This window comes from Chelmon rostratus, chromosome 17 (genome assembly GCF_017976325.1).
Source record: "Chelmon rostratus isolate fCheRos1 chromosome 17, fCheRos1.pri, whole genome shotgun sequence".
In the NCBI taxonomy this organism is placed as follows: Eukaryota; Metazoa; Chordata; class Actinopteri; order Chaetodontiformes; family Chaetodontidae; genus Chelmon; species Chelmon rostratus.
The window spans coordinates 9,213,763-9,238,278 of record NC_055674.1 but is presented as its reverse complement, the minus strand read 5'-3'; the positions used below and the strand labels follow the sequence as shown (position 1 = coordinate 9,238,278).

The 24,516-nt window shown below is 42.3% G+C and overlaps 2 protein-coding genes across 2 annotated transcripts in view; one reads left to right on the top strand and one right to left on the bottom strand.

The window, feature by feature from the left end:
- Positions 1-306: 306 nt before the first annotated feature.
- tbcd (tubulin folding cofactor D) overlaps positions 307-24,516 on the bottom strand; it is a 28,423-nt gene continuing 4,213 nt past the window's right edge. The window contains exons 7-39 of the mRNA XM_041956500.1: positions 22,594-22,726; positions 21,726-21,771; positions 20,275-20,407; positions 19,909-20,045; positions 19,763-19,823; positions 19,537-19,611; positions 19,328-19,422; positions 14,214-14,370; positions 10,956-11,013; positions 10,835-10,864; positions 10,404-10,489; positions 8,527-8,607; positions 8,359-8,432; positions 8,105-8,222; positions 7,920-7,980; positions 7,793-7,815; positions 7,681-7,712; positions 7,490-7,552; positions 7,320-7,396; positions 7,121-7,202; positions 6,899-7,017; positions 6,718-6,809; positions 6,247-6,387; positions 5,355-5,438; positions 4,796-4,954; positions 4,468-4,606; positions 2,434-2,555; positions 2,037-2,114; positions 1,865-1,951; positions 1,682-1,769; positions 912-1,021; positions 722-806; positions 307-491 (exon numbers count right to left, since the gene is read on the bottom strand). Coding sequence (XP_041812434.1) covers positions 471-491; positions 722-806; positions 912-1,021; positions 1,682-1,769; positions 1,865-1,951; positions 2,037-2,114; positions 2,434-2,555; positions 4,468-4,606; positions 4,796-4,954; positions 5,355-5,438; positions 6,247-6,387; positions 6,718-6,809; positions 6,899-7,017; positions 7,121-7,202; positions 7,320-7,396; positions 7,490-7,552; positions 7,681-7,712; positions 7,793-7,815; positions 7,920-7,980; positions 8,105-8,222; positions 8,359-8,432; positions 8,527-8,607; positions 10,404-10,489; positions 10,835-10,864; positions 10,956-11,013; positions 14,214-14,370; positions 19,328-19,422; positions 19,537-19,611; positions 19,763-19,823; positions 19,909-20,045; positions 20,275-20,407; positions 21,726-21,771; positions 22,594-22,726 — 2,947 coding nt within the window. The 3' untranslated portion in view covers positions 307-470. The remainder of the gene's footprint in view (positions 492-721; positions 807-911; positions 1,022-1,681; positions 1,770-1,864; positions 1,952-2,036; positions 2,115-2,433; positions 2,556-4,467; positions 4,607-4,795; positions 4,955-5,354; positions 5,439-6,246; positions 6,388-6,717; positions 6,810-6,898; positions 7,018-7,120; positions 7,203-7,319; positions 7,397-7,489; positions 7,553-7,680; positions 7,713-7,792; positions 7,816-7,919; positions 7,981-8,104; positions 8,223-8,358; positions 8,433-8,526; positions 8,608-10,403; positions 10,490-10,834; positions 10,865-10,955; positions 11,014-14,213; positions 14,371-19,327; positions 19,423-19,536; positions 19,612-19,762; positions 19,824-19,908; positions 20,046-20,274; positions 20,408-21,725; positions 21,772-22,593; positions 22,727-24,516) is intronic.
- znf750 (zinc finger protein 750) lies at positions 15,293-19,266 on the top strand. The gene is made up of 3 exons (XM_041956501.1): positions 15,293-15,452; positions 16,934-18,216; positions 18,320-19,266. The coding sequence occupies exons 2-3, from the start codon at positions 16,955-16,957 to the stop codon at positions 18,906-18,908; spliced, it is 1,851 nt and encodes a 616-aa protein (XP_041812435.1). The 5' UTR covers positions 15,293-15,452; positions 16,934-16,954; the 3' UTR covers positions 18,909-19,266.

Genomic DNA, 24,516 nt, shown 5'->3' with positions numbered 1-24,516 from the left:
AAAGTAGGTCTGCATGGGACCCAAGGGGAAGCTGGGCCCAAGTGACATTCCACAGTTTGTGCCAAAATGGTTAAATGGAAACCCTTTCCCTGGAGCGTACGCAAACTATAGTTTCAGTTTCACTTATCTGTGTTGTTCCAGGTACAGATTACAAGGGAACAGCTCTACCGAAAACATTTCCAAAGTCTCAGTAGACTGTAACCTGAACGAGACATGTAAGAAAAGTGTGTTTCAACAATAAAAGCTTTCCACAGATGTGTTTTGGGTTGAACTTTGCAGTAATAATGACAAAACAGGGGAAATAACTGATGTTTTCGTCCATTTATTGTTGTGTAGAACTGTCGAAAGAAAGATGGAAAGAAAGATGAGGGCAGCATCAGAAGAGTAGCACTCGCAGTCTATTCTTAATTCTTACAGAATGATGATGTGCACGTATATTGTGTGCAGCTGGTTTTTGCAGCCGCAGTGCATCAGGAAACCTGGACAGAGCTCTGCAGATGAAAGAGAGTTGTTAGGGTTAGCTCAGCGCAGCAAGGGGATAAAACATAAAACGTCTGCTGCATGCGTCTGCCTACATAAATCCTATCAAGTCTCACGCATGTCAACTGTCAATTTTATGCACATTCTATGTCTTTTTTTATTTGAAGCATTTGGTGTGTGCAATTTCTTTATTGCCCAACATTTTCATGAAAGGTGCTGTGAAAGAAGAAAAACTGGTTACCTTGGCAAGCACCTGCGGCCTGGGGACTCCCAGCAAATCACAAAGCTGATTCCTGTGGGTTCGTACTGTGGCGAGGTCGCTCTCCCTGGAACGGACACCCAGCACCAAGTGTCACAACGTGGCACATAGAAAGCAAAAGCACTTAACAATAAGAAAATACTGAATAACTGCATCCAATGAGACCACTGACCAGTTAGTATCACTCAGCACGGTCACGACGTCATCCAACACTTCTGGATCTATGACATCATCATAGGTCAGCAGCATCTCGTACATCTGGCTGGCCGTGGTCTTCCTGACCTACAGATGTAAGAGAGGGACAGTTTTCCATTACAGCTGTTGTTACACACTAGACCGAGAGTCTACAGCCATGCTAACGGCTATGCGAGGCTGTACTGACCAAAATGCTAACTTCAGCATACTAACATGCTTCCAGCGACAATGCTAACCATGTTCTACCATGTTCACCGTCTTAGTTAAGTATGTTAACATGCTAACGTTGACTAATTAGCACTTATTACACCTGAGGCTGATGGGGATGTCAATACTGTTACAGATATTTGCTCATAAACAAAAGTTGTGTCCTGAGGGGCCATAAATGTCCAAACTAGATTTCATGTCAATTCATCCAACAGTTGAGTCATTTCACTCAAAACCACTCATGTCAACCTCAGGGTGGCACAAGAGGAATAGTCAGAGGATCACCAAGGGACCATGGATGTCTCTGCAGGGGAATACATCTTATAGCTGTTGAGATATTTCAGTCTGGACCAAAGTGGCTGACCAACCAGCCAGCTAACTGACATGGCCACTCCTACAGCCACGCCATTACTGTGGCTACAAACAACTATGCAACACAATAACATTAACGGTCATTTTAGGAGGATGAAGACAGATTCCACTGGCCATAAACAACGTGTTAGTGCTTTTATACATCTTTTAAGGGTCTTGTGAACTTACCACAGGGAATGAATGGCAAAGTAGCATGAGCAGCTGGGACAAAACTTTCTTCCTCACCTCACCCCGGAACTGGATCAGCCCACAGAGGCTGGGAAACACCAAACAGCACAGTCAACATGGATGATGTTTTCTGCCTCAGTCCAGTATATAATGCGGACTTTTGTCGATGAGATGGAGACTTACACATCTATACAGGCGTGCAGCTTGGAAATATCTTTGGACTTCTTGAACTCTTTACAAAGAGTCAGAAGTTCCACACAGAACTGATGACTTAAGAAACAAAGACAGAAAAGTTTCAGCTCTCACAGATATCATGCAGAGTTTTTGTTTTTAACAAAGCTGTCACAACACTCACTTCTCTTCTGTGGTGAGGATTTCAAAGCAGCTGTTAGCAAGGATCTGATTGAGCATCTTAAGAAAAGGAATGGACACCCTAGAAAAAGGAAAAGACAACATAGTTGCTTAAGAGAGGATATATTACGCTATGGGTATGTCAAACTATTGACAGACTGACAAACTTAATGAGAACATTCTGTCTATATATTGAGCTTTTCAAACAGAAAAGTATGTAAAACAACATAGAGGCCAAATGAAATTATGCAACATATAAAATGGAAAGTAAAGAACAGACAATTGACCTTAAAAGACAAGTTTTAAAGAGTGATTTTAAACAAACAACACTGACATTTCATGGAAAAGCGCTGAAGCACGGTCAGCTAGGTCAAGGTGTATGTGTGTGTTTGTGTGTGTACCTGTCATTGCGGAAATTGTCTCTGAAGATGATCAGCAATGTATCTCCAAACTGTGTCAGAGCAGCACTATCGTCCTGGATTCCTCTCAGATAGTCAAACAACGACTGGGAGGAAAATTGCACCTGAATGGAAGCAGCGCAGAGCAGCAGTTAATGTAGAGCAGCAGCCTGAAGGTAAGGCCCCAAGTGCACAGACTCCTGCTCAGCGGGTACGACTGTTTATGTAACACCATCGGTCTTTAGGAAATAAAGCATGAGGATGTCGATTGCAGTGTACGATACAGAGATTTGCTTTACGTTTTATGACTAATAAAGACTGTGTAAACCTTGGAAAGAAAAACAGTGAAATTGATGATATCACCAGACTGCAGGAAAGAAAGAGTCAAACCCTCACACATAGCAACACAACATAGCAACACAATGTGATATAGATAAACAAAGGTAGATGGAAACTGTCTGATTTCCTCATCTACTTCCTCATCTCATTACTTGTGTCTGGTCAAAGGTTTTTTCAAGCACTTAAGAGTTCATATTACCAAACAAATACTGTGAAACCTGTGTTGTGTCACAGAATTATTTTTCTGGCCTTGTGGCCTTTCTACGTTGGGGCTGGCCCACAAGGCAGTTCTTGGAAAGTTAGTGGATGCTCCGTCTCCCTCTGGCCTGCGTGAATATGCGCCTGTGGTGTGAGAATGGCAATCTTGGCCCGTGTATTGATGCAGCATTGGCTCGGTTTCCTGCATCCAATCCTGTACAAACACACCAGTCCTTCCCGTCTCTGAGGATGTATGTGTGGCAAAGAAAGGCTGGAGGAGCACGAGGTAAAAGCAAGACGAGAGTCAGATTGTCTCTGAGGGAATGTGTTTACAGCCTCTGTTGACCTCACTGCTGCTATTACAGGCTTGAAACTTATTTTTCTTTTATGATATCCACAGACTGTAAAAGTTAAAAATAGCCAGCACAAATCTTTGCAGGCAGGACTTCTTTCAAATGATTGGCTTTAACAGGTTAGGTTATACTGGAGGACGGAGAACTCGATCAACCCCGGTTTGGGGCCCCAGCTGAACCTCCTGACTGATAGTGTGCAAGGGGTCAGGAGTGGAAAGTAGCAGACGTGCTTTTAAACCTCGTTTAGCGCTGGGTTGCAAAGATTCAACTGATTGGAAATTCTTGCTTGCCAGTACCACGAGGGACACGTCAGATCAATTTGTTCAGGATGAGTCTGGCTCAAAGCTTTGAGCTCAGGCGGTTGCCACTTTATTGTAAGAAAGGAGAGGGTGGAGATAACATGGCCTGAAATCTGTCACTTGTAAGGCTACATCAGATGGCTCCCCCTGTTGGTCTATTCCTCCAACCAAGAGCTGACTTTGCCAATGCATTGCTGGCACCATCAAGAAAAGAGGCAGAACATGGCCCAAAAACAGATAATCAGGCCTTAATGTGTGATGATGTGTGATGAAAATTTCATTTCTATTATAAACATGCCAGCTTGAAAATGAGTGGGGTGGCTATTATATGTAATTTGCTTGAGCTCTATTCTTATTACCAGCAATAACAAGTTGAAGCAAAATCTGTAGGTGCAATAAAATCCTAAATGTTAACTTCCCTTTGCTTCTACTAAACCAATATAGTAGGTGAAAGGGACGTTTTATGAAATACAAATGGGTGACAAATTAAAGGAAAAAAATTTTTAGTGTCTTAACAAGGTGTGGGTCCACCATGAGATGCCAGGAGAACACATTTAAGTATGTGGAAAGCTACTGGACAGATGGAAAACCAGGCTTTCAAAACACATTCCCTCCTTTGGTGTTTGGATGATGGGGAACGCTGTCTAACAAGCAGCTCCAAAAAATTCTCATAGGTTCTCAATTAGGTCGAGATCTGGCAACTGCATAAGCCTTAGCATATAATTAATAATCATCAGAGCATTCGGGGTCACTCGTGTCCTGTATGGAAGTGCCTGCGTTAATTTTTCTTTAAATGTGTCACCCGTCTGTACATCATGCTGCTCCTCCTCCCATCACGTTTGACCTACTGTGGACTGGGTGGTTCCTCCCACAGACACAGTGAGGCCCAGCAGGGTGTGGCAATGATACTGAGGCAGTCCCAGCAGCTGGGTGATATACTGGAAAGCTTGAGATGGGGCATTCCAGTTCAGACTGGTTGTGGTCTCACTGAAACACAGGGCGATTGTAATCACAAAGCAACAAATATCACAAGTGAAACACAACAACTGTCCCACATAAAACTTTCATATTTTCAGTATATTTGTCAAAACAGTCTGGAATAAAAGGCTGGTTAAAATCACTGCAATTGTTAGAGGTTGCTTGATGAGCTGCAAGTTGAGGGCAGGGGTGACTCACATAGGAAAAATGGTCAACAGCTCCTCCCTGTGGGGGATGTGAGGCACTGCAGGCTCCGTGCTGTGGAGGAGCTGCATGAAGATATTGCCGGCGCAGGCTCTGTAGCGGTCAATCTTCTCTGCTGCCTGCTGGGCCAGGCAGCACATCATAGGCTTCACCCTGCATACAGGACAAAAAATAACAACATTTTATTCCACACAAAGAAACTTCACTAAGGCATCAACAAGTTGAATTGAATTAATCCATTTTATACTATAAATACGCCCAAAGGCAACAATGGGTGTGAATTCTACCATGATGTGACTAGTGTCCAATCAGCAGTACACGCTGAGTCATTTTTTTAATCCTGTTCCTCTATTTTAATTAGATGGCCTACATGATTCAAGCTGGATTGACTTAGGCTCAGGTATTGTGACCACACCTTGAGAAATCGAAGAGACACCAAGGATTACTCAAACAAACAAGTCTGAGACCGGCTGACATTACAACATTTATGATCACCTGCTGGTGACATGACACACAGTGTTTTTCTAGCTGTGTGGAAAGGTTAATAACTCACAGGTCTGGCGAAAGGATCTCTGCAGCGCTGCTGGCCACCAGCATAGTGACCTCCATCAGACTAGTCATTGCTGCCACTCTCACCCTGAGCACATGACAAAAAGAGCAAAGGCTTTATTCTTGCAATGACATGGGCTTGAACCTACCTTACACACACTGACCTCAGTCATCAGGGTCTCAACGATCTATTAAAACAAAACAAATCCTTAAAAATGATCTTTTAAATCATGCATGACAAATGACGCACACATACGAAAATACAAGCGTAAGCTGGTACAAAGTGCACACACCAGCATTTGAAGATTGTATTTCAGCTTCATTGGATTTGGCAGTTTAAGAGTCAAATCAGCTTCATGGCTTCAGGGCACAATTTGTTTATTTGAAGTGTTTCACATAAAATGAAAGTCACACTGCGAAACAGCAAAGACAAAGTAAAGAAGGTTGATGTCATAATAGACGAAAAAGAGAGAAACAATCTGTTCCTGTGTGGGTGCGGTCTTGAAAAAAAAGACAAAAAATGTGGTCTAAGGAAAGAAAACAAGGAGAGATAAGGACATTTCAAGAAGGAGGAAAACAGATTCAAGAGAAAGAATGAAGGAAAGAGAATGATTATTCGACCAGCGTGGAAGAAGCAGCCCATCCCATGTTGTAAGGACAAGTGACAAGCCTGGTGACATTCCTGCTAGGTAAGCATGGCCCGGGGCTACTAGTGAGACAGGTAAATATGTCATGTCTGCATGTCCTCAGGTGCAGGGACAGAAAAACAGCAGAGGCTTCAGGCAGTGGAGCATTCCTCATCCCTGAGGCCAATCAAAAGAGCATGTAGGTATCTGTGAGCTGTCAGGGCGGCTGTGTGTATTTACCAACATGTGTTGACACGGAAGTTAACTCACCAGGCCCCCACGTCCCCCCGGCTGTCTGTTGTGTAGTCGCTAATGCTGTCGAGCAGGGTGCCGTACACCTCCGCTACGTTCTCCGAGCACAGGGAGGAGTCCGGGGAGCCGTGGGCACAAACGCCTGCCTTCACACACACTCTGATGGAGGAAGCAGAATGAATACAGACTATAACAAAAGCTCCATCAGAGGGGACACAGAGTCTGACGGAGTGGGGAAATGAGGAAAAGTCTGGATTTCAGGGAGAGACGCACAAACAAAAGTTGCACAGAAACAAATGGATGGACATGTCCTTCAGGTCCTGCAGGTATAGTCAGTCAGCTGTTTATTTTAGCATTACTGCCTACACAACCACGCAGTTAAGCTAACAGACAGTCAAGACAAAGAACAGAGGAGAGACGGATGGGCCATCATGATATACGGGTGAACAACAACGAGCACATAAAGTACGAATATAAACGGATACTCACTGAGCAACTGCTCTGACTGCATCTCTCCTCGCCTCTGTAAAACTCCCCTCCTTCTGTGTGACGGTGCACATCTGCTGGAGGCCTTCTAGGATCTAACACACGCACAAACACCACCCTGTACCTAAATACTGAAGCAGTGAAATATAAAATGGCTCAAAAATGTACACATCCTCCAACACACCTGCCTCAGTTTGCCATGGATCATAAATCTTGGCAGACAGCCGAGGGCGAGGGCAGATCCACAGCGAGTGAGCATCTGCGGACTCTTCAGCCCTTCGATGTACTGAGACACCAGGACGTCTACGCGTGCACACACAAACACACAGGCGGAACAGGCAGAGATTACTTTCAAAGTCAGACTTAAAGCACAACTAGTGGAAATAGAAAATTATATGCAACTCACCCTGCATCTGTGAGTCAGCCGTGCCCGGCTCGGCCTGGTAGTACTCCTCACACAAGGCGGACAAGGCTGACACCACTGCAACCTGCATACGAAGGAGAAAGAAGATCAGTGAGTAGTAAATGTCGGATGCATTTGACTAGTATTTAATTGGCAGGTAAAAAGGAAAGTGACAATATTTCCAAAGAAAAATTAAGCTAACCATAATGCTATCCTTCACAGTGCTTGAAACGAATTGAAGAGTTTTTATGGTGTCGTCAATAAGCCACTGCCAGCCAGCTGAAACACAACATTAGAGACTTTCAGCCAAGACTCTGATGAAATGCAAACATTTAAAATCCTGATAACAACTGTTTCAATGAATTTACTTACTGATGACAGGGTCGTTCTTAAAAGGCATTTTGGACAAGGACAGTTTTTCTATAAGACTGCCCACTGTAGAAAAAAAGGAAAGATTATGAGAAAATAGCCCTGCCTTTAATGTCCTCTGTCATGTTTCTTGCAACAATTCATAAAAACCAATGCACTGTTTTGTGAAAGGCATTTTCTTATTTTTTACTTACTTGCTGGCCTCATTAGCTCTCCACCAAAACCCCTACAAAAAAAGTGGAATTTGACACGAAGCCAAAACAACATATATAATTTTTTGAAAAATCAAAGATTCTTCCTGCCTACCTGTACTGTTTTCTGTCATGTAGCTGAAAGTGAGTCAAAAAACGAACATCAGCAACAGAGGACAGTTTGACCACAGTTTATCCAACTTGAAACAATTGCTTTGGTTAGCTCCATGAGGCACACCTACCTTCTGGTGAATGTTTTTTAATGCATCCACACATTCTGAGGAAATCATGTCCACTACAGTCCTGTAGGACAAATACTTAGAATTAATAATAACCTAATGGTGCATTTCTTACCACTGAATTGTATTTGTTACTACACATTTCTTTCCTTTTGTCAATGTCCCGTTGACTGGTAATTAAAGTCTACCTGTTTGTCTGAAGGCCCAGTTTGTACAGAGCGTGTGTGATCTCTGCACAAGCCAGGATGGCTCCATGGCGACCGTGGAGGTCACTGCCCACTGCCATGGGCAACAGCTGTGGCAGAACTGAAACCCACAATGAAAAAAATGCATGGTATACATACTCATGACCAATAATTATAGGCTTCAGTGAGTTTTCAGAAAGTATGTCTCTCACTACTTTCTTCATTGCCTGGGGAACAGGTAAGGTGACATTGTTTACCTGTTGTTGCCATATAATCAGGTGCTTGAGGGGTCAGGTTGTGGAGTGCTTTAGTGGAGAGCTCTCGGATCACCCTGTAAACACGTAAAGAATATAGCTTTGTGTTTACCAGTTGACTACCCTCATATTTGGAGATATTCATGAGGACAGAAAGGCGCGTGTACTTACACATCCCAGTGGTTGATCTTCATGGCTATCAAATGATCTATCAGAGCCTTGGTGTACTCCGGGAAACCGGCTATATAGACACTTGGAGAACAAAAAAAGAAGGCTTTTATCAATACAAAAAAATAAATAAATACCAGCTTAAAACACTCAGACACGGGAGAAAATCAATTTCAGCCATCATTTTCTACATTGTTATTCAATTTTCCTTCAGTGCACTTTTAAAGTCAGTGATATACTGCTTGAATGTTTGCTCTGCTGGTGGTGATACATTTCTTTTCCAAAGAAAGCCTTTTCTCTATGTTGGTTTTGATGTACGTATTTCATTCCTTACATGGCAGATGTACAAAGCTGGCTGAAGTTCCCAAACATAGCTGAAACACATACTCTTCACTGGCTAAGCAAGTTTTCATTATCTATTTTTATACAGACTGTTACACAGGGAGAAGCAATGCAATAGGTATCATGTATGTAGGGTGTCTCAGGTGTTTCAGCCACACCCATTGCTAACAGGTGCATAAATTCCAGCACTTAGAATTTAGGATGGGTTGTAATGAGCGAACTGATTTTATATGTGGCGTTGTCATAGGATGCCAGCTTTGCTTCAAGTCAGTTTGTGAAATTTCTGCCACACTAGATCTTCCCTTGTCAAGCGGAAGCGCCTGGGAGCCACAACGGCTCAGCCACAAAGTGGTAGACCACACAAACTTACAGAGTGGGGCCAACAAGAGCCGAAGCCCATACCGTGTAAAATTCATCAATCATGTGTTGCATCACTGACTCAAGAGTTCCAAACAGCCTAAGAGGGCAACATCAGCGCATGAACTGTGTGTCGGGAGCTTCATGAAATTGATTTCTATGGCTGAACAGCTGCATGGAAGCCTCACATCACCATCTGCAGTGCAAAGTGTTGTCTGGAGTGGTGTAAAGAATGGCACAACTGGACCATGGAGCAGTGGAAACATGCTTCACTATCTGGCAAATCTGGGTTTGGTAGATGCCAGGAGAATGCCAGCTATGTGACTGCACACTGCCTACTGTAAAATTTGGTCTCGGGATGTTTTCAGGGTTTGGTTTAGACTTCTTAGTTCCAGTGAAGAGTCTGCTTAATGCAGGAAATGACGACATCTTAGCCAGTTGGGTGTTTCCAACTCTGATAAGAGTTTGGGGAAGGCCCTTTGATGTGCAGCAATCTCGTGGAATGCTTTCCCAGAAGAATGGTGGATTTTATAGCTGCAAAGGGGGTCCCAACTCCATATTAACGCCCATGGTTTTAGAATGCGATGTCCAACAGGCTCATATAAGTGTGATGGACAGATGTCTGCTGACTTTTGGCCATACAGTTCTGGCTGAGGTGAATTTGCAGCCCCCATCCCTGGTTAGACTTTTATATTCAGGTTAAAACAGCTACATAAATAAGCTGATAAAAGCAACTGTATGCAGCAAACTGCACTTTTACAGTATGGCAACACGAGCAGTTGATATGTATAGCTGCATACATGGGGTGTCATATAAAACCCAGACTTTGACAGTTTTGCTTTAGTGCCACATTAACTTAGTTAAACTTAACAATCTACAGCATCTTGTTGTATTTGTACAATACTGCACATTTTTAGGCACTTTAATAACGAGAAAAATGATGTAAGGATGTCTGCACACTACACTCCCTTGACCTGAGTGATTTTTTTCCTCACTTGCTGGTTGGACGGGAGGAGAGGAATAAAATATTTTGGCGATATAAATACGGTCCATTAACCATTTGCAATAACAAGTCTGTTGTCCTAACCATTTGCCCAAGTGCAGTTCAGTAGAGTACGGTGTGACTCAATTGCAAAGTACATGTCATTAAGAACAGCAGTGTAAAATACACTCTTTCTTACCTAATGTTCAGATAGCAGTTCTTGAGATTTCCAACAGTATAGTAGTCTGCTGCAGTTAAGATGTCAATACCATGAGGAAATGTCCCCTAGTAAGATACAAGCAAGAAACAAAGAGCTGAGACATTGTGGAAAAATGGGCATACTGTTCGACACTGACCAGATGAATCTGTGATGGAAAATAAGCCTTTTGGTCCAAATTCATGTCATGCCATAAGATTTACAGACAGATTTAAGGCTATTTAAGAGCTGTTGGCAAACCAAATGCTTGCTGGTGCCGTGCAGTCGTAATGGGAGGCCACGTCTTCGCTTCAAAAGTTTTTACTAACAAGGCAAGTTCGAGCAAGACCTGGATATTTGGCAGCAAATAAACTTCAAATCACAGTAATTCTGTTAGTCATAATACACATCTAGTCAAAACTGCGGTCACAAACCTGTCTGCCGACATTTTCCTGGAAGGCAGCCTGGGACAAAATGAGACATAAAAGTGAACTTCTGTCATGTAACCGTATATCTTTAGTGCAGCGATCGCAGGATGTTGACCAGGGAACTTACAGATGCTGCTCGGCGGCAGTTGACATTTCTGTCAAACACAGTTGTGATCAGCAAAGCACTGCAGAGAGAAACACACAGCGTGGAGCATAAATGACCTTTACAGTAAAGGGCTTTCAGTCACAGAATGCTTCAAAATCAAAGTTTAATAGGTAGACAATTTGTAATAAAATATAAAGAAGTTCTTTCACTGTGGCTTTGTAAGCATACGTGTAAAAGTTGTTGCTTTGAGCTCGTGAGAGTTTACTATTTCAATATTCATATGCTACGCACACTTGTGTAGCAACATTTTTGATAGAGGCCTGAAACTTTTGCACTTTGCCTCACACCTATGCACTAAAATGATGCATTCTAATTGACTTCATCCATTCTATTTATAATCTTGATTTTTACTATTAGCGTTCAGTAGTTTTTATTTATTTATTATTTATTATTATTTATTCATTCTCTTAATTCTATTTTACATCCTTATTTTTATCTTATTTTTACTATTACTGTACAGGGAGGTTTATTTTCCATCTTATTTTCCATTCATCATGACATTCAATCTGTGTTTTTATGTTCATTCTAAATATGTTTTTTCATATGAAGCACTTAGCGTATGTGATTTCTTTACTGCAGAGCACTTTATGCTGCATTTCTTCTATGAAAGGTGGGACACAAATAAAGTTTCTTCTGCCTCATATATGCCTACAGCGCAACAGTGTACCAACATCTTAATAATTTGTTAAGAATCGATGACTCAGACTGAAGCGACGTCTAAGTGCAGATTGCATCATCACCATGAAACAGATTTTGGTTGTGGTGCACAGGTTCCCGACACAGAGTGTTAACACAGCCACAACGTGATTAACCATGACTCCTCCGCAATACTGGAAGTTGTGTCTGATTCTGTTTCGACCTCAACATCCCTCCACTCTAAACTACCCCTACAGGCCTCAGGAGGGGCGGGTGTGTGAAAGTCTGTTGTTGAAGGGGGGCCAACTTACGTACACATCACACTGACAGCCTGAGACTAACTGCTGTTGGTCTTGTTTGCTCTCCTCCCATGATACCTGCCTCCAAACTGTAAGAGGTCTGGAGCTATAATAACTGCCCCAGCTTGGCTTTACTAACTGTCCTTGCCCCGAGGGCTTGGAAACAACCACAGTCCTGATGGCACTCTGGATAATGCTGTAAAGAATATTCTGAATTACGTCTGTGGTTGCTACAATTAATAAGTACACAGTGCAACTGAAACTGTAGGGGTACAACTGTGTGTCTTTGTGCAGGCCCTCAGGTCACTTAGTCCCACATCTACAAAAGTGAGTTTTCTGTAAATGTCATCAAGCCGTGATGAATAGAGCAGGAACCAGCTTGTCTGAGCTTTGCTGCCAAACAGCGACCGAAACCTACAGCAACAGGCGAAACCTGGCAGTCCTGTAGGCTAGGGAAAGAGAGGGTGTTGTCGCGACTGCTGATGATAATGCTAGTCGCAGGGGTTCAAACTGACACTGCAGAGCTGGTCTGCACAGTCAGAGGCCACAGGTCCATACATGCACAGAGAGAAAGGAGATCAAGGAGGAGGCAAACCGTTACTATTGCCAAAGACTGAACATACGTGACTGGATGATATTGCACCATAGTTTCTCTGCACAGGTTGCTGAGTTTCAAAACTTGGCCATTACTTTAGAGGTTGGCTCCAGCTTCTGATCCTGGAAAAAAGGCCTTCTTAGCCATTTCACATTCTAGCCTATAGACCAAAAAAAGAAAATTTCTGTCAGAATTTGCTCTCTAATAATGTTAAGTGATGAAATTTATGCAAATCTCATCTTTGCCAAATATCACAATAGCCCGCGGCTCTTTCCCTCTTCCCACACATGTGCTGTCATGTCTTAACAAGGCCATAAGAAACATTAATACAAATGTCTAAATGACAAACAGCTATCACTTTAACAGATAAAATAAGCCAGCAATGTTACATATTACACGTATAGTAAAAAAGGACCATGTGTTTTACAGGCTGTGTCATATTTTGTGCATCTGTGATTTTATATATTTGTTATTATTTTCTAACCTGTGAAGCATTTATTGAGCATTTATTCACACTGGTTTCAAAACATTTAATAATCTTTGATAAACAAATTTGAACACTAATCTGAATATAAACGATAATTTAGTTCCACAACTAGATCTTTTTAAAGAATGCTCACATCACATGTGGACACTGGAGACACTTCCTGGTGCCAATAAAGTACAATAAATGTCCGAATGTGCTGATGCACTGAAGTTTTGAACCTTCACTTTCACAAGAGGAGTGAGCGTGGAATAGTTGTGGGATATCAGTGCTCAATGAAGTCATGGAGTGTCAGATAGGGCACACAGGAAGAAGTGTTGTTGACTTAAACAAAAGAACAATAGCTGTTACTGAACCACAAAAAGATAACATACCGCTTGGCAGCAGTAACAGTTTCATAGAAAGAGAAAAGATTAACAAGGAAACAACTGTCATTAATAAGTTCCATTAGTATTAATTACATTTGAAGTCAGATAACACGATAACCATGATCTTAGATTGGCATATGTGTATATTAAACTACAGATATACTGCAGCCTGCTTCAGTATGCACAGTTAGTCAAAAAACAGCACACACGCCTATCTGCTGGTTATGTGGGGACATGCAAGATTGAAGTGGCACAGAAAAACTGGTTTGAGGCAGTAAATAACGGCTTTAAGGCTAATCATGCAGCTTGTATGCAAATTACAATTAGACTGAATGTCACAATGAGCTCCAACCAAAAGAAATCATACTGATTATTAAAACAGTGTATTCTGTTTTCACCTATTAATTACAGCTAATACTTCTTTATATAGCTGAGAGATATATTTAGAGTATGTATGCATGAATGGGATGACTTTATCTTATCATATATATATCTGTGTTGGTGCAAATGCAAAAATAAATGTTAATGGGCTGCAGCTCTATTTGACCTGTCCTTTCTTTTTCGTCAGAACAAGAGGGATTATGTTGTCGAGGGCGGCAACTATGGCAAACAGGGGATGTTATACAGTCGTTACAAGTTTACAATGACAAGAAACAGCAGCAAGAGCAAAGTAAAACGTGAGCACATCAGGAAAGTGGTACAGCTCTTGTTAGTAGCCTGGATCACAGGCATATTATAAGTGAAATTAATCATTTGGGGCACTTATCATCACAGAAGAAGCTCTTGCTGTAGTTTTGCAGCCATCTATGCAAGTGAACGTTTTAAGGCAAAGGTTACCTGGCAATCTGAGGGACAAAAGGCTTGAGCTCTTTGGGTTCATAAGCTCTGGCGAAAGACCAGCACACATAGCAGGCAGCGTCACGCACATTGGAGCCAACGCTGCACGCTCCCCTCTTCTCCTCATAGGTCAGGGATTTGATGATGAGCGGCACGACTGCAGGCAGACAGCAGAAATAGATGAGTGGTTTTAACAACAGGCTGAAAGAAACATATCTGTATGCAGGCATTGTGGTGAGGAGAGTACAATTATCACTTCAGCTTCACACAAAAATCTTTGTACTAACACCAGTAACAACTATGTGAATTATCATTTTCGATGTACTTAGCCTGCAATGTTTATTAATGGCTTACACACATGTAAAGTTAGCAAATCAGCATTGTGACAGGTTTCAATGATCACTCACTAGAAAAACTTCCGTTTGAGTGTGCAACACGGTGACATTCAATTTTCCAGTGTAAGACAATTTGAATCTGAACTGCATGCAAGCTAGCGCCTGCCCACCTATTCCCTTTCCACTGCGAGAACATCAGTGATATCAGTGTTCTCATACAGTCATTGAGTAATTAGCGCTTGTATGTAATATCCGGGAAAGAAAGCACAGCAACATGATTTGCATGGTTCTAATTTGGAGGGTACGTTGTTAGCAATAAAGTCAGCTCATTTATTAAAAAGCTGCTTGTACTTGTGTGCTCACATAGAAAGTGATGCAACGCTAAACAAGATGGCACCAATTTTACCTGCGAGTATGCAAATGTCAAGTCGATCTTGCCAGCTTGCTACTGAACTTCACCTGAAACTTGATGCGATGATGTAAAACAATGCATCACACACAGTAACTGCAGGACAGCGCCTGTGTGGTCATTTCCACAAAGGAGAGAAATGGGGCAGGAAGGAGGAAGAAGGAGTTAGAGCCCCCACCCCACCTCATCATGTAAATCATCGCTTGAGGCTTGACTAATATCAGGTACATCATTGTTGCCCGAGGGCCCTGCTGTTAGGGCTGAAGCCCCACCCACTTGTGAGACAACACCTTAGAGAGAACTCACCACACAACTGACATCACTAAGTACAGCACACACATGCACCATCACACACATTCGCCAACACACTCTGAACTTTTAGCACGTACTGGAGCGGACGTCCTGACCAGATACGAGCGCTGGCTGTTGGACTGTGGAGCAGCTCTCTGCAGGCTGAATACTCAGGAGAGGACACTGTTGCTACAACCACAGCAGGTAACTTTTTCTTTTCTTTATTCTTTCTTCATTACGAGGACGTGGCATTAAGTAACATGTACTTAATTACAGAACTCTGTCAAAGTCTCTCTGTGGTATTAGCAAAGACAGCGGATTGTAAATGTACTGTTAACCAGTTTGTTGGGGGTACTTAGGGTGGGTATGCTACATATGCACCTGTTACTAAGGATTTTAGTTAGCCCGTGCTTGCTCTACCGTACTGATGCACAGGTAACACTGAAAATAACTCTTTGCAGAAGACCTTCTAAGAAATGTACAAGATATTTAGTTAATAACATAAATGGCATAGCCTTTTTCAACAATTTCATAACAATTTTAACTAAATACGCTGTATACGTCTGTAAATTTTAAAAAATCACCTGAGCTCACAGGAAACAAATATCCATTTTTTACGAAGGAAAAAAAATAAAAAAAACAAGAGGATTAAATTCACAGTGAAGAGAAACACTGTTCAAAAGGGATTTTCGAATGGATTTCAGTTCTTAACAAGGGAGTGGCTTTGCGTGCTACTACAGTTGGACAGAAACTTGAGTGACAACTTCTTGCGACAGCGCACGACAAGCAGGTTCCTCCGCGCAGCGCCCAGCAACACTTAACTCACAGCTTTAGGTGATGTTTCATTTCAAATGCGAACCTGAAATGTTTCACATGCCAGCTACTTCACCGTTGTGCTAAATTGGTCCGTTTGAACTATTCCTGTGCATGCTAGCTGAAACATTGCATGGAAAATGCTAAAAAGAATTAGTTCTCATAGCCACGTGTCTCCAGAGCTGGTGAGTTCATCAAATGATCAAATGATGATGTTTGGGAGCTGAGTGCATCCCGCAGGTGTAGTCATGGGAAGCAGGTGGCTGGTAGTTCCCACGCCGACAGCACAGAGTTTAGTAAGGTTGAGAGCGAAAGCAAGTCTCTGCATGCCCTCCAGGTCTGTGTTAGTAAGTGTCTAGTTTGCCCAACACCTGCCTACCTAGTGCCTTCGCAGCTCTCTAACTTTATATCAAAGATGATTGGATATCAGAGCGGACAGACAGGTGAAGAGGGTTTTGCTGCCAATCGACCAAAACCACACTAAGAGTCGATTGCATCTATGCAAACATGTGGGTGCAATTTTGCATACGGTGGACAAGTTTCCATATTTGACCATTTTCCCGTTTGTTGTCCAACCTGGTGTGAAGAAACAGTTGCAGAAATACATTAGCCCGAGGGTGCAGTGTTTTGTGCAGCTAGAGATTTTTCTGTCTGAGCAGTTAAAGAAACACTGAGAGAAAAACCTTCCAATGAGAGCACACTCTCCACCTGAACCAGTCAAACAACTCCATTAGCCACATTACTTGACACTACTTGATGCACAAGTTTCTCATATGTGCTTTAGTGTGACATTCCCCTGCAGCTTCAGTGAAAGGGGGGTCTTGAAGAAAAATATAACTGATTTCACAATTGCAATGTGCTGTTTCTTTCAGAAAACGTGCATTTAAATCAAGATGGAAACTACTCAGGAACGCAAGCCAAAAAGGCCCCACTACATTCCCCGACCGCCAGGCAAGCCCTTCAAGTACCAGTGTTTCCAGTGTCCTTTCACCTGCAACGAAAAGTCTCATCTCTTCAACCACATGAAATACAACTTGTGTAAAAACTCCATCTCCCTGGTGTCACAGAAAAACGGGCAAGCAGCCCGACAGTTCAAGGCTGTAGCAAAGGGAGTCCCCGTCAAATCTAAGGACTGTTCAAGCCCCCTGCCAGCTGTTCAGAACAACAGTACTGAGACACAGGGAGCGGAGGAGAACAAAGCTGAGAGCCAGGATGACATGGAGGAAGTAGACGTTGGGTGTGACAGTCCAGTCACTAAGGACAGCCAGAGTGTGACAAAATCAAATACAGTAACAGAGCCAGAGAACAGGGAGAGCAATAAAGCCAAGTCTCTGCCGCGCCCATCTGCCTTTTCTCCTGTCACACCCAAATGTGACGGAGCAGAAGCCTTTAAGTCACCTGTGCAGCAGTCAGAGGATTCGCAAGCTCCTGTTCCCACTTTCAACCACCCAGGCTTTCCATGGGGCACGATTTCATCATCCATTCCCTTAAAACCATTCCCCCCTCCCATTATTCCTGATTACTCTCCTTACCTGCCAGACCGGCCCTTGTATCCGCCATACTACCTCCCAGGAAACCACCATGCGACCGAGCCAACCTCTCCTTCTTTCCGGCCAGAGTTTCTGGATCCCCAGAGGCCTGTGGCACCACAACCCATTGGCCCACCTCACAGTTCCCTGTTTCCACCATACCCATACAGATACTGCCACCCTCTCCACCCAGGCCCCCCTCTGCATTATACCCTGTACAGACCCCATGAACTCTCCCTGCCAATTACAGGACCCAGATATCTTCCTTTGGATTTGTATGGCCCGACCTTTGGGCATAAGGATTATGACTTATACATGCATTCACGTCCCAGTCACAACAGCCTCAACACATCTAACCAAGAGGAGAGCAGTCACAGGCAAAGTGGAGACAAGGAAATCAGGCTAAGCCCTAAAGAGGGCTGTTCAGCCTTGGGGTCCCCTGATAGACCCAATCATGCACACATCATCCAGAGAGAGACAGAGGCTGCTCCACACTACACCAACATGGCCGAGTCACAGACAACCGCCCAGCTGGGACACACAGCGACAGCCATCAAAACTGACTTGCGTCAAGAGGAGTCTGCAGAAAGCTTGCTGCAATTAAGTGCTCAGCATGTGGACAGAGGGTAAGTAATTTATTATGTTTTGTTTTATTTATTGGCTTAATTAAGATGCAGTGTACTGTGTTTGTCAGTCCATTAACTCTTAATTTTGTCATGTCTCTTTCAGATCAGCTGAGAGCAGCAGATATTCCTCTATGTCTGTTTCTGAGCCATGTCCTGAAACTACATCAGAACAAGATGGTGAGGACAGCAGAGAAGATCTGGCCCCACTCAACCTGTCAACAAGGAACCCAGACAAAGAAAAAAGTCCATCTGACCACAGACTGAGCTGCTCAGACACAGAGCAGTTAAAGCGGGAAGAGTTGCCTTTGAACCTCAGCCTGCGGGCGTCTTGCAGCAGCCCTGTACACATCTCTGCTCTGAGCACTTCAGAAGATCTTCTGCAGAGGTCAGACGATGAGCTGGATGAAGAGCCATGTGACCAGAGGCAGAGTGCAGCACTGGCACTCTGTCAGCTAGCCATTGCAAGCTCTGCTGCCTCTTCACATGACTTCAGCACTGCAGATGGGCCCTCGGAAGATTATACAGATGGAAGACATCCTGGCTCGCCAAAGAAAACCAAGCACACAAGCAAGGCTAAGGCAACGGGCATGAAAAGAGCAAACAGTGGCCAGGCTGAAAACAACTGCCATAAACCAAACAAGAGAGCAAAAGCACCAGGCCGGCCTCTGAGGAGGAGGCCTCGTTGCCGCTAACAGCTAAACCCTGACTGTTATACTATTTGGTAATAAGACAGAATATCTTGAACCTTCATCACTGCAAGCCCCCACATGAAAAGATCAACTTATTAAACATTAATGTTAAAATGTTAACTAAGCACTGAACGATCTGATTATTCTAGCAGGAGCAGATATGATGTCTATAGCACTGCCACAAGGTCAATGCAGAGACTTGTTGTCGCAGGTATGTGTTTATTATGTCTTGATTGAAAAGTTTGAAAGAAAATTTTTATAAGGGTTCTTAATATTTAAATCTGGACATTTTTGTAATGTAGAAAGTTGAAAATGGAAGATATATATAAAATGTAAATATGTTGAATAAATAAATAACAAAAACTGATTTGTGTACATTAGTCCATATAGCTCATAACTATGTGAATTTTGTGAACACGTACCATCTGTCAATCTGGAAGGCAGCAGCAGGCCTCTCCTACCAAGCTCTGCCAGTGCCAGGCAGCCTCCATGCCAAGCATTGTCTGTTTCCTGGAAGCTTGAACAAGAACACACACAGCACAGGTCAAAACACAGAACATGATAGTGAAATGTGGGGATAAAAAAAACATACATGTGAAAAAGAGCCAGTATGTCCTCAGTATGAACTTACCTGAAGCAATCCAGCACTGATCCAACCACCTCATCTGCCAGCTCCTTGGGAAGCCTCCAAGTCACCCTCCCAATGCTGAAGGGTTAAATAAAACAGATCATTATTTTACTACATAAACACTTTTAGAGGAGCTCTCTTTATAAAAAAGAATCCCAAAGACAAGTAGCAACAAGGATGCAATAAACAGTTTAGCATTGCTAGTTGACACATATGAACACATTGTTACCCCTTTGCTGCAGACCAGCGCACAATTGTTTCTTTGTCTTTCAGTCCCACCAACAGATGCTCTGTAAAATGAAATTCATATTTAATTTCCAGCGCAGAGGTATTGCGATAACAAACTTTATAAACTGAGCGGAGGCTGAAACTGACCGATAACAGTCTCCACCTCCTCAGGAATGTCATAGTCCTCCTCCTGTTCTTGCATCTCCACCTCAGGAGTCACAGCGACTGTAGTGGACTGGGACATGGAGAGGTTTGCTGCTAGAGAACGGCTGCCTCTTTGGTACCTGAAAAACATGCGCATAAGCTTTTTAAGATACTGAGACAGTCTGTGAACCAGGCACATTGAGAGGATATTAAATGAAAAATGAAAATCACTTTTTTTCAGTATTAAAATTACTGTCATGTTTTAGATATACATCAATGTGCAACACAGATAAAGATCGTGCCAGCTGACTTTGGTTGGAGACCTCAATTTCACAACATTACATATAATTAGCTGGTATTATGTCTGACCTCCAAGCGGCCAAACGTGGCTTCAGGAAGGTGAGGGCAAGCCTCTGGATTAGTTTGACACAGAGCTTCCTCAGCATGGCCTGGCTGCTCTCTGACAGATGTTTCTGCTCCAGACACTGCAGAATTGTAGGAGCTGGGAAACAAATAAGGGCATCAATATTATCTGTTCTATGATTGGTATAATAAATAAATTGATGAATGCATACAGGAATATGACTACAAGATTTTTAGAGGTATCCAACTAGAGCAGGGGTCGCGACCCGCGGCTCCGGAGCCGCATGCGGCTCTTTCATTCCTCTGATGCAGCTCCTGAAAATAATTAATGAGCATTTATTTAAAATGTATTTTATTTTAGTTTGTTCGTTTTTAAACAAATCGCGCGCGCTCACAGTTCAGCTGACAGTTCACTATCCTGTGTAAAGATGCAGGTGAGGGCGCACAGCGTCTGCACATCAGCGCTGTGCGCTGAGGTTCAGGAGCAGAAATCATATTAACCACGTTTGATTAATATTTTAATTGCCTATTATTTAGCAAATATTCATATTTTTTCATCGTTCAGTGAAATAGGCCTTTTATTATTCAGGTTGACAGCTGACTGCACACGTCAGTAAAAGGATAATGGCATGCAGAGAGCGGACAGCATTTTTACCTTGCTGCCGGTGGAGAATTTAAGTCTGGTGTTTTTTTTCATAAATGCAAGAAGCACTCCAATAAACATTGAGAATTTTACTTGAAAGTACCTTCAACCCAACGTCTTTTTGTCGGACTTCAAAATGTTGTTGTTGCACGCAGAAATGTAATTTCGTCTTCTCTGCAGTCGTTCAGTGATTTCATAAATGCAGCACAGTGTCATTTGTTTGTACATGGTATAAAGGCAAAAAAAACGTTATATGCAGCGTTATTTTATTTGACATGTCAAAAGGGTTTTGTGGCTCCCAGTGTTTTCTTTACTGTGGGAAACGGGTCCAAATGGCGCTTTGAGTGGTAAAGGTTGCCGACCCCTGATCTACAGGCTAAAACAGATATACTGCTGTGCCTTATTGGTCAGAAAAATGTCTCCCTATGTTGACAATTCAAAGGTTTAAATATTTACATTGAGTATTTGCATATCACAGGTACACCAAAAACAAATTATGCTCATGCCAGCTCCCTGCATTGGAAAGCACGAAAAAGATAATCATAGATAACATTAATGTATAGGAAGGCTCTGTTGTTACACTTACACAAGGGAAATAACACCCGATGTCTGCATTCAAATATCTTCCCTCTGGCACGAGGCATTTAGATAAAAATTTGTGAACACAAATGATTCTGTTGCCACATGCAAAGGCAACTGAACAAAGACTACGAATGCGACAATCACACGCTCCATTACCTCCTGTTCAGGAGATTCTGCTTTTTGTTTGTCCTCATTGATTCATTACTTCACTGCAGATATATATATAACGTACCATACTGTAGGAGGTCATCTCGTTTTCCATGTTTGAAAAGCTTCGCCTGTGGAGACACAAATAAGACGACCATATCAGTCTAAGACGCTGCAGTGGAAACATGACAGCAGTAACAGCGGGAAGGCATTACACGTTGTAAAATGGAAAATATTTCACTAAACAACTGAAAAAATACACAATACTCTTAAAAAAACTAATTCATTGCAGCAACAATTTCTTATTGTCCTTAAATCTTGAATGTTTGCAGCACTTTACCCTCAATCTACATGCAAAAAACATGCAAGTGTTGGTCCTGTAGGCTTGTTGGCTGAGCAAACAGAGCCAGTTTTGAATGCCCTGAGCACCATGTAGGCTGGAGCCAGGTTCACTTCACAAGTTAAGTACACCGGGATGCCTTCTAAGCATGTTTTTCTAGTTTATGTGCCAATGATGCAAATGTAATGTACTTGCTTGAGGGCTGAATTACATTACCTTAGCTGACAGGAAGTGATTTGAAATCACCCTCCATCATTAATAATGATTTGCAGTGGGAACAGGTGTAATGTGAGCGGCACCAGGGTGAAAAAGTGGATTTTGTTGGAACTAAGCACCGGTAACGCCGTTCTCATTTGCTGAACAGCCGTTTAGCTTAAAGCGGTGGATTAAATTGACATAAGTCACTTGACGCAGCACATCCCACACATGCAGCAGGTGCATTACACACCTGCCAAAACCACATGAGCTATTGTGTGAGACATACCAGTCATGTCAGCTCTTGTAAACTACCCTGTGCAGGTCTTAATACTGCAGTGCACACAGAATACACCGGCTTTAAACATACACAGACATGCGTGCACTCAACACCGCAGGCTTGAGTATGTGTGTTTACCAGAGACTGCAGAGCACCATCCAGCACCATAATGTCTGTCATCGACTGGTCATTGGTCTGGGATACAGTGGCGAGGCTCCAGTCCAAAAAGTCTCCGAGGCACTTCTGTTTGACATCAGGGCGCGTCATGAACCTGTACAGTCATGCACAGTAAGACCAGAAAGCAATACAAGGTTTCGTGTGGACAAACAAATGCAGACACCAGTAAAGATATTCCAAGCTGAACCTTGCCCTCTATTGGCTGGAAAACTAATTACAGTTAATAACTTTGCTTAGACTGTAATTACAGGAGTGCTGGCTCCTACAATGCGGAACGCTCTTCCTATAGACTTCCGTTCTGAGGTCTCTGTCGATGCCTTTAAAAGCAGCTGAAGACTCATTTCTTCAAACTGGCCTTGGTCCCGTCTCATGCTGTCTGGTGTTTGTAATTTGGCCTGTTGTTGCTTATGTTTTTATTGCTTGCTTTTTTAGTCTTATTTTTCATATTTTTACTGTTGTGAAGGACTTTGTGGCCTTGTTCTGTGAAAGGTGCTAGACTAAATAAACTTAATTTACTTATTTTCTAGTAAATTGCCGTATTTTTATAGATTACTTTCAGTCTTTAATTTTTGAATCCATGATTGACACAACATTTATATACAGACATACAGTAGTCATTGAAGTTGATGTGTGCAATGAGCTTTGCTATTAGCCCAGTTCCATATATAATGGGAATAATGTTGATAAATTCGGATATAGATTAAATGCTTTTTAAGACCATTTCAAGACCTTAACAAAGACAATTTAATACCTTTTCCACACCAGTACACACGAACAATGGGGCTGGAGAAGATCTTTTAAATAAATCACAATATCAAAATTTTTCCATATTAATATGTATCTCCATAAAGCAAATGACAAAATCACATATCAAATTCAGATCAAAATGTTACATGCCATGAACTATGTTCCACTGTTTCCTTTCACACAACTAAGACAAACCCCACATAGCTACTTGTGGTAGCTTTTAATTACAGCTTTCTTGAAATCCTTAATTTGGCAAACAAAAATTTCCAAAATTTGCTTACAGAAAAAACATTATCATCCAGCCATAGTGCACATAACTACCAACAGGGCTGTAAAAACTATCCTTGCTAAGACTGAAAACACACAAATCCATGTCAAAACTCCAAATAAGCCTGAGACTGAGTGAAGACCAAACCAACCAAAACGGTTCTATTCAAAGGCTAAGCCTGCAAACTTTGGTAATGTTCCTCTATATCCAGGTGACCATGTGGACCACCATGTTGCTATAAGCCTACTAAACCGCTGTACTCTGGACATTACAACAACTTTGTAAAGTAAATGACTTCTTTCACGTTGCTGAGTTGGTTGAAATTTATGTCACCTTGCCTAGAGTATAAATGCTTGACATGCTTGTGTTACATGTATATCTGTGAAACGAAAACAGCTGACAATGTTTAGTGTAACCATATCACCACCAAGGGCTGAAGCAATGTCTGTCTCAACTACATTGCTGAAAGAAAACACTGCTCGCACTGTATTTAACAGTGGATCCTGACAGACTGACAGACTCTGTAGAGGAACATGCTACCCATGACGAATCCAGATGTTTACTCCAGGAACGACAGCTGTCAAAAAGGCTCCACTGCATTCTGTTCAAACACTGCCTACACTGCTGCTGAGTGACTGATCTGCTGAGCCACAAAATATATAAACATAAATAAAGGTTCAGGGTTTCTGTGGTTAAAGAGAATCTGCAACAGGCTAGCATCCTTACTGCATGGATATTACAGAAAGTACTATAGGACAGTATGTAAAATATTGCAGGAAGAAATATCTATATTGCTGCAAAAACTAAATTGCTTGACAAATTTGAATGCAGGCCTAAAACGTGCATTGTAGGTTGTATAACAAAGGATT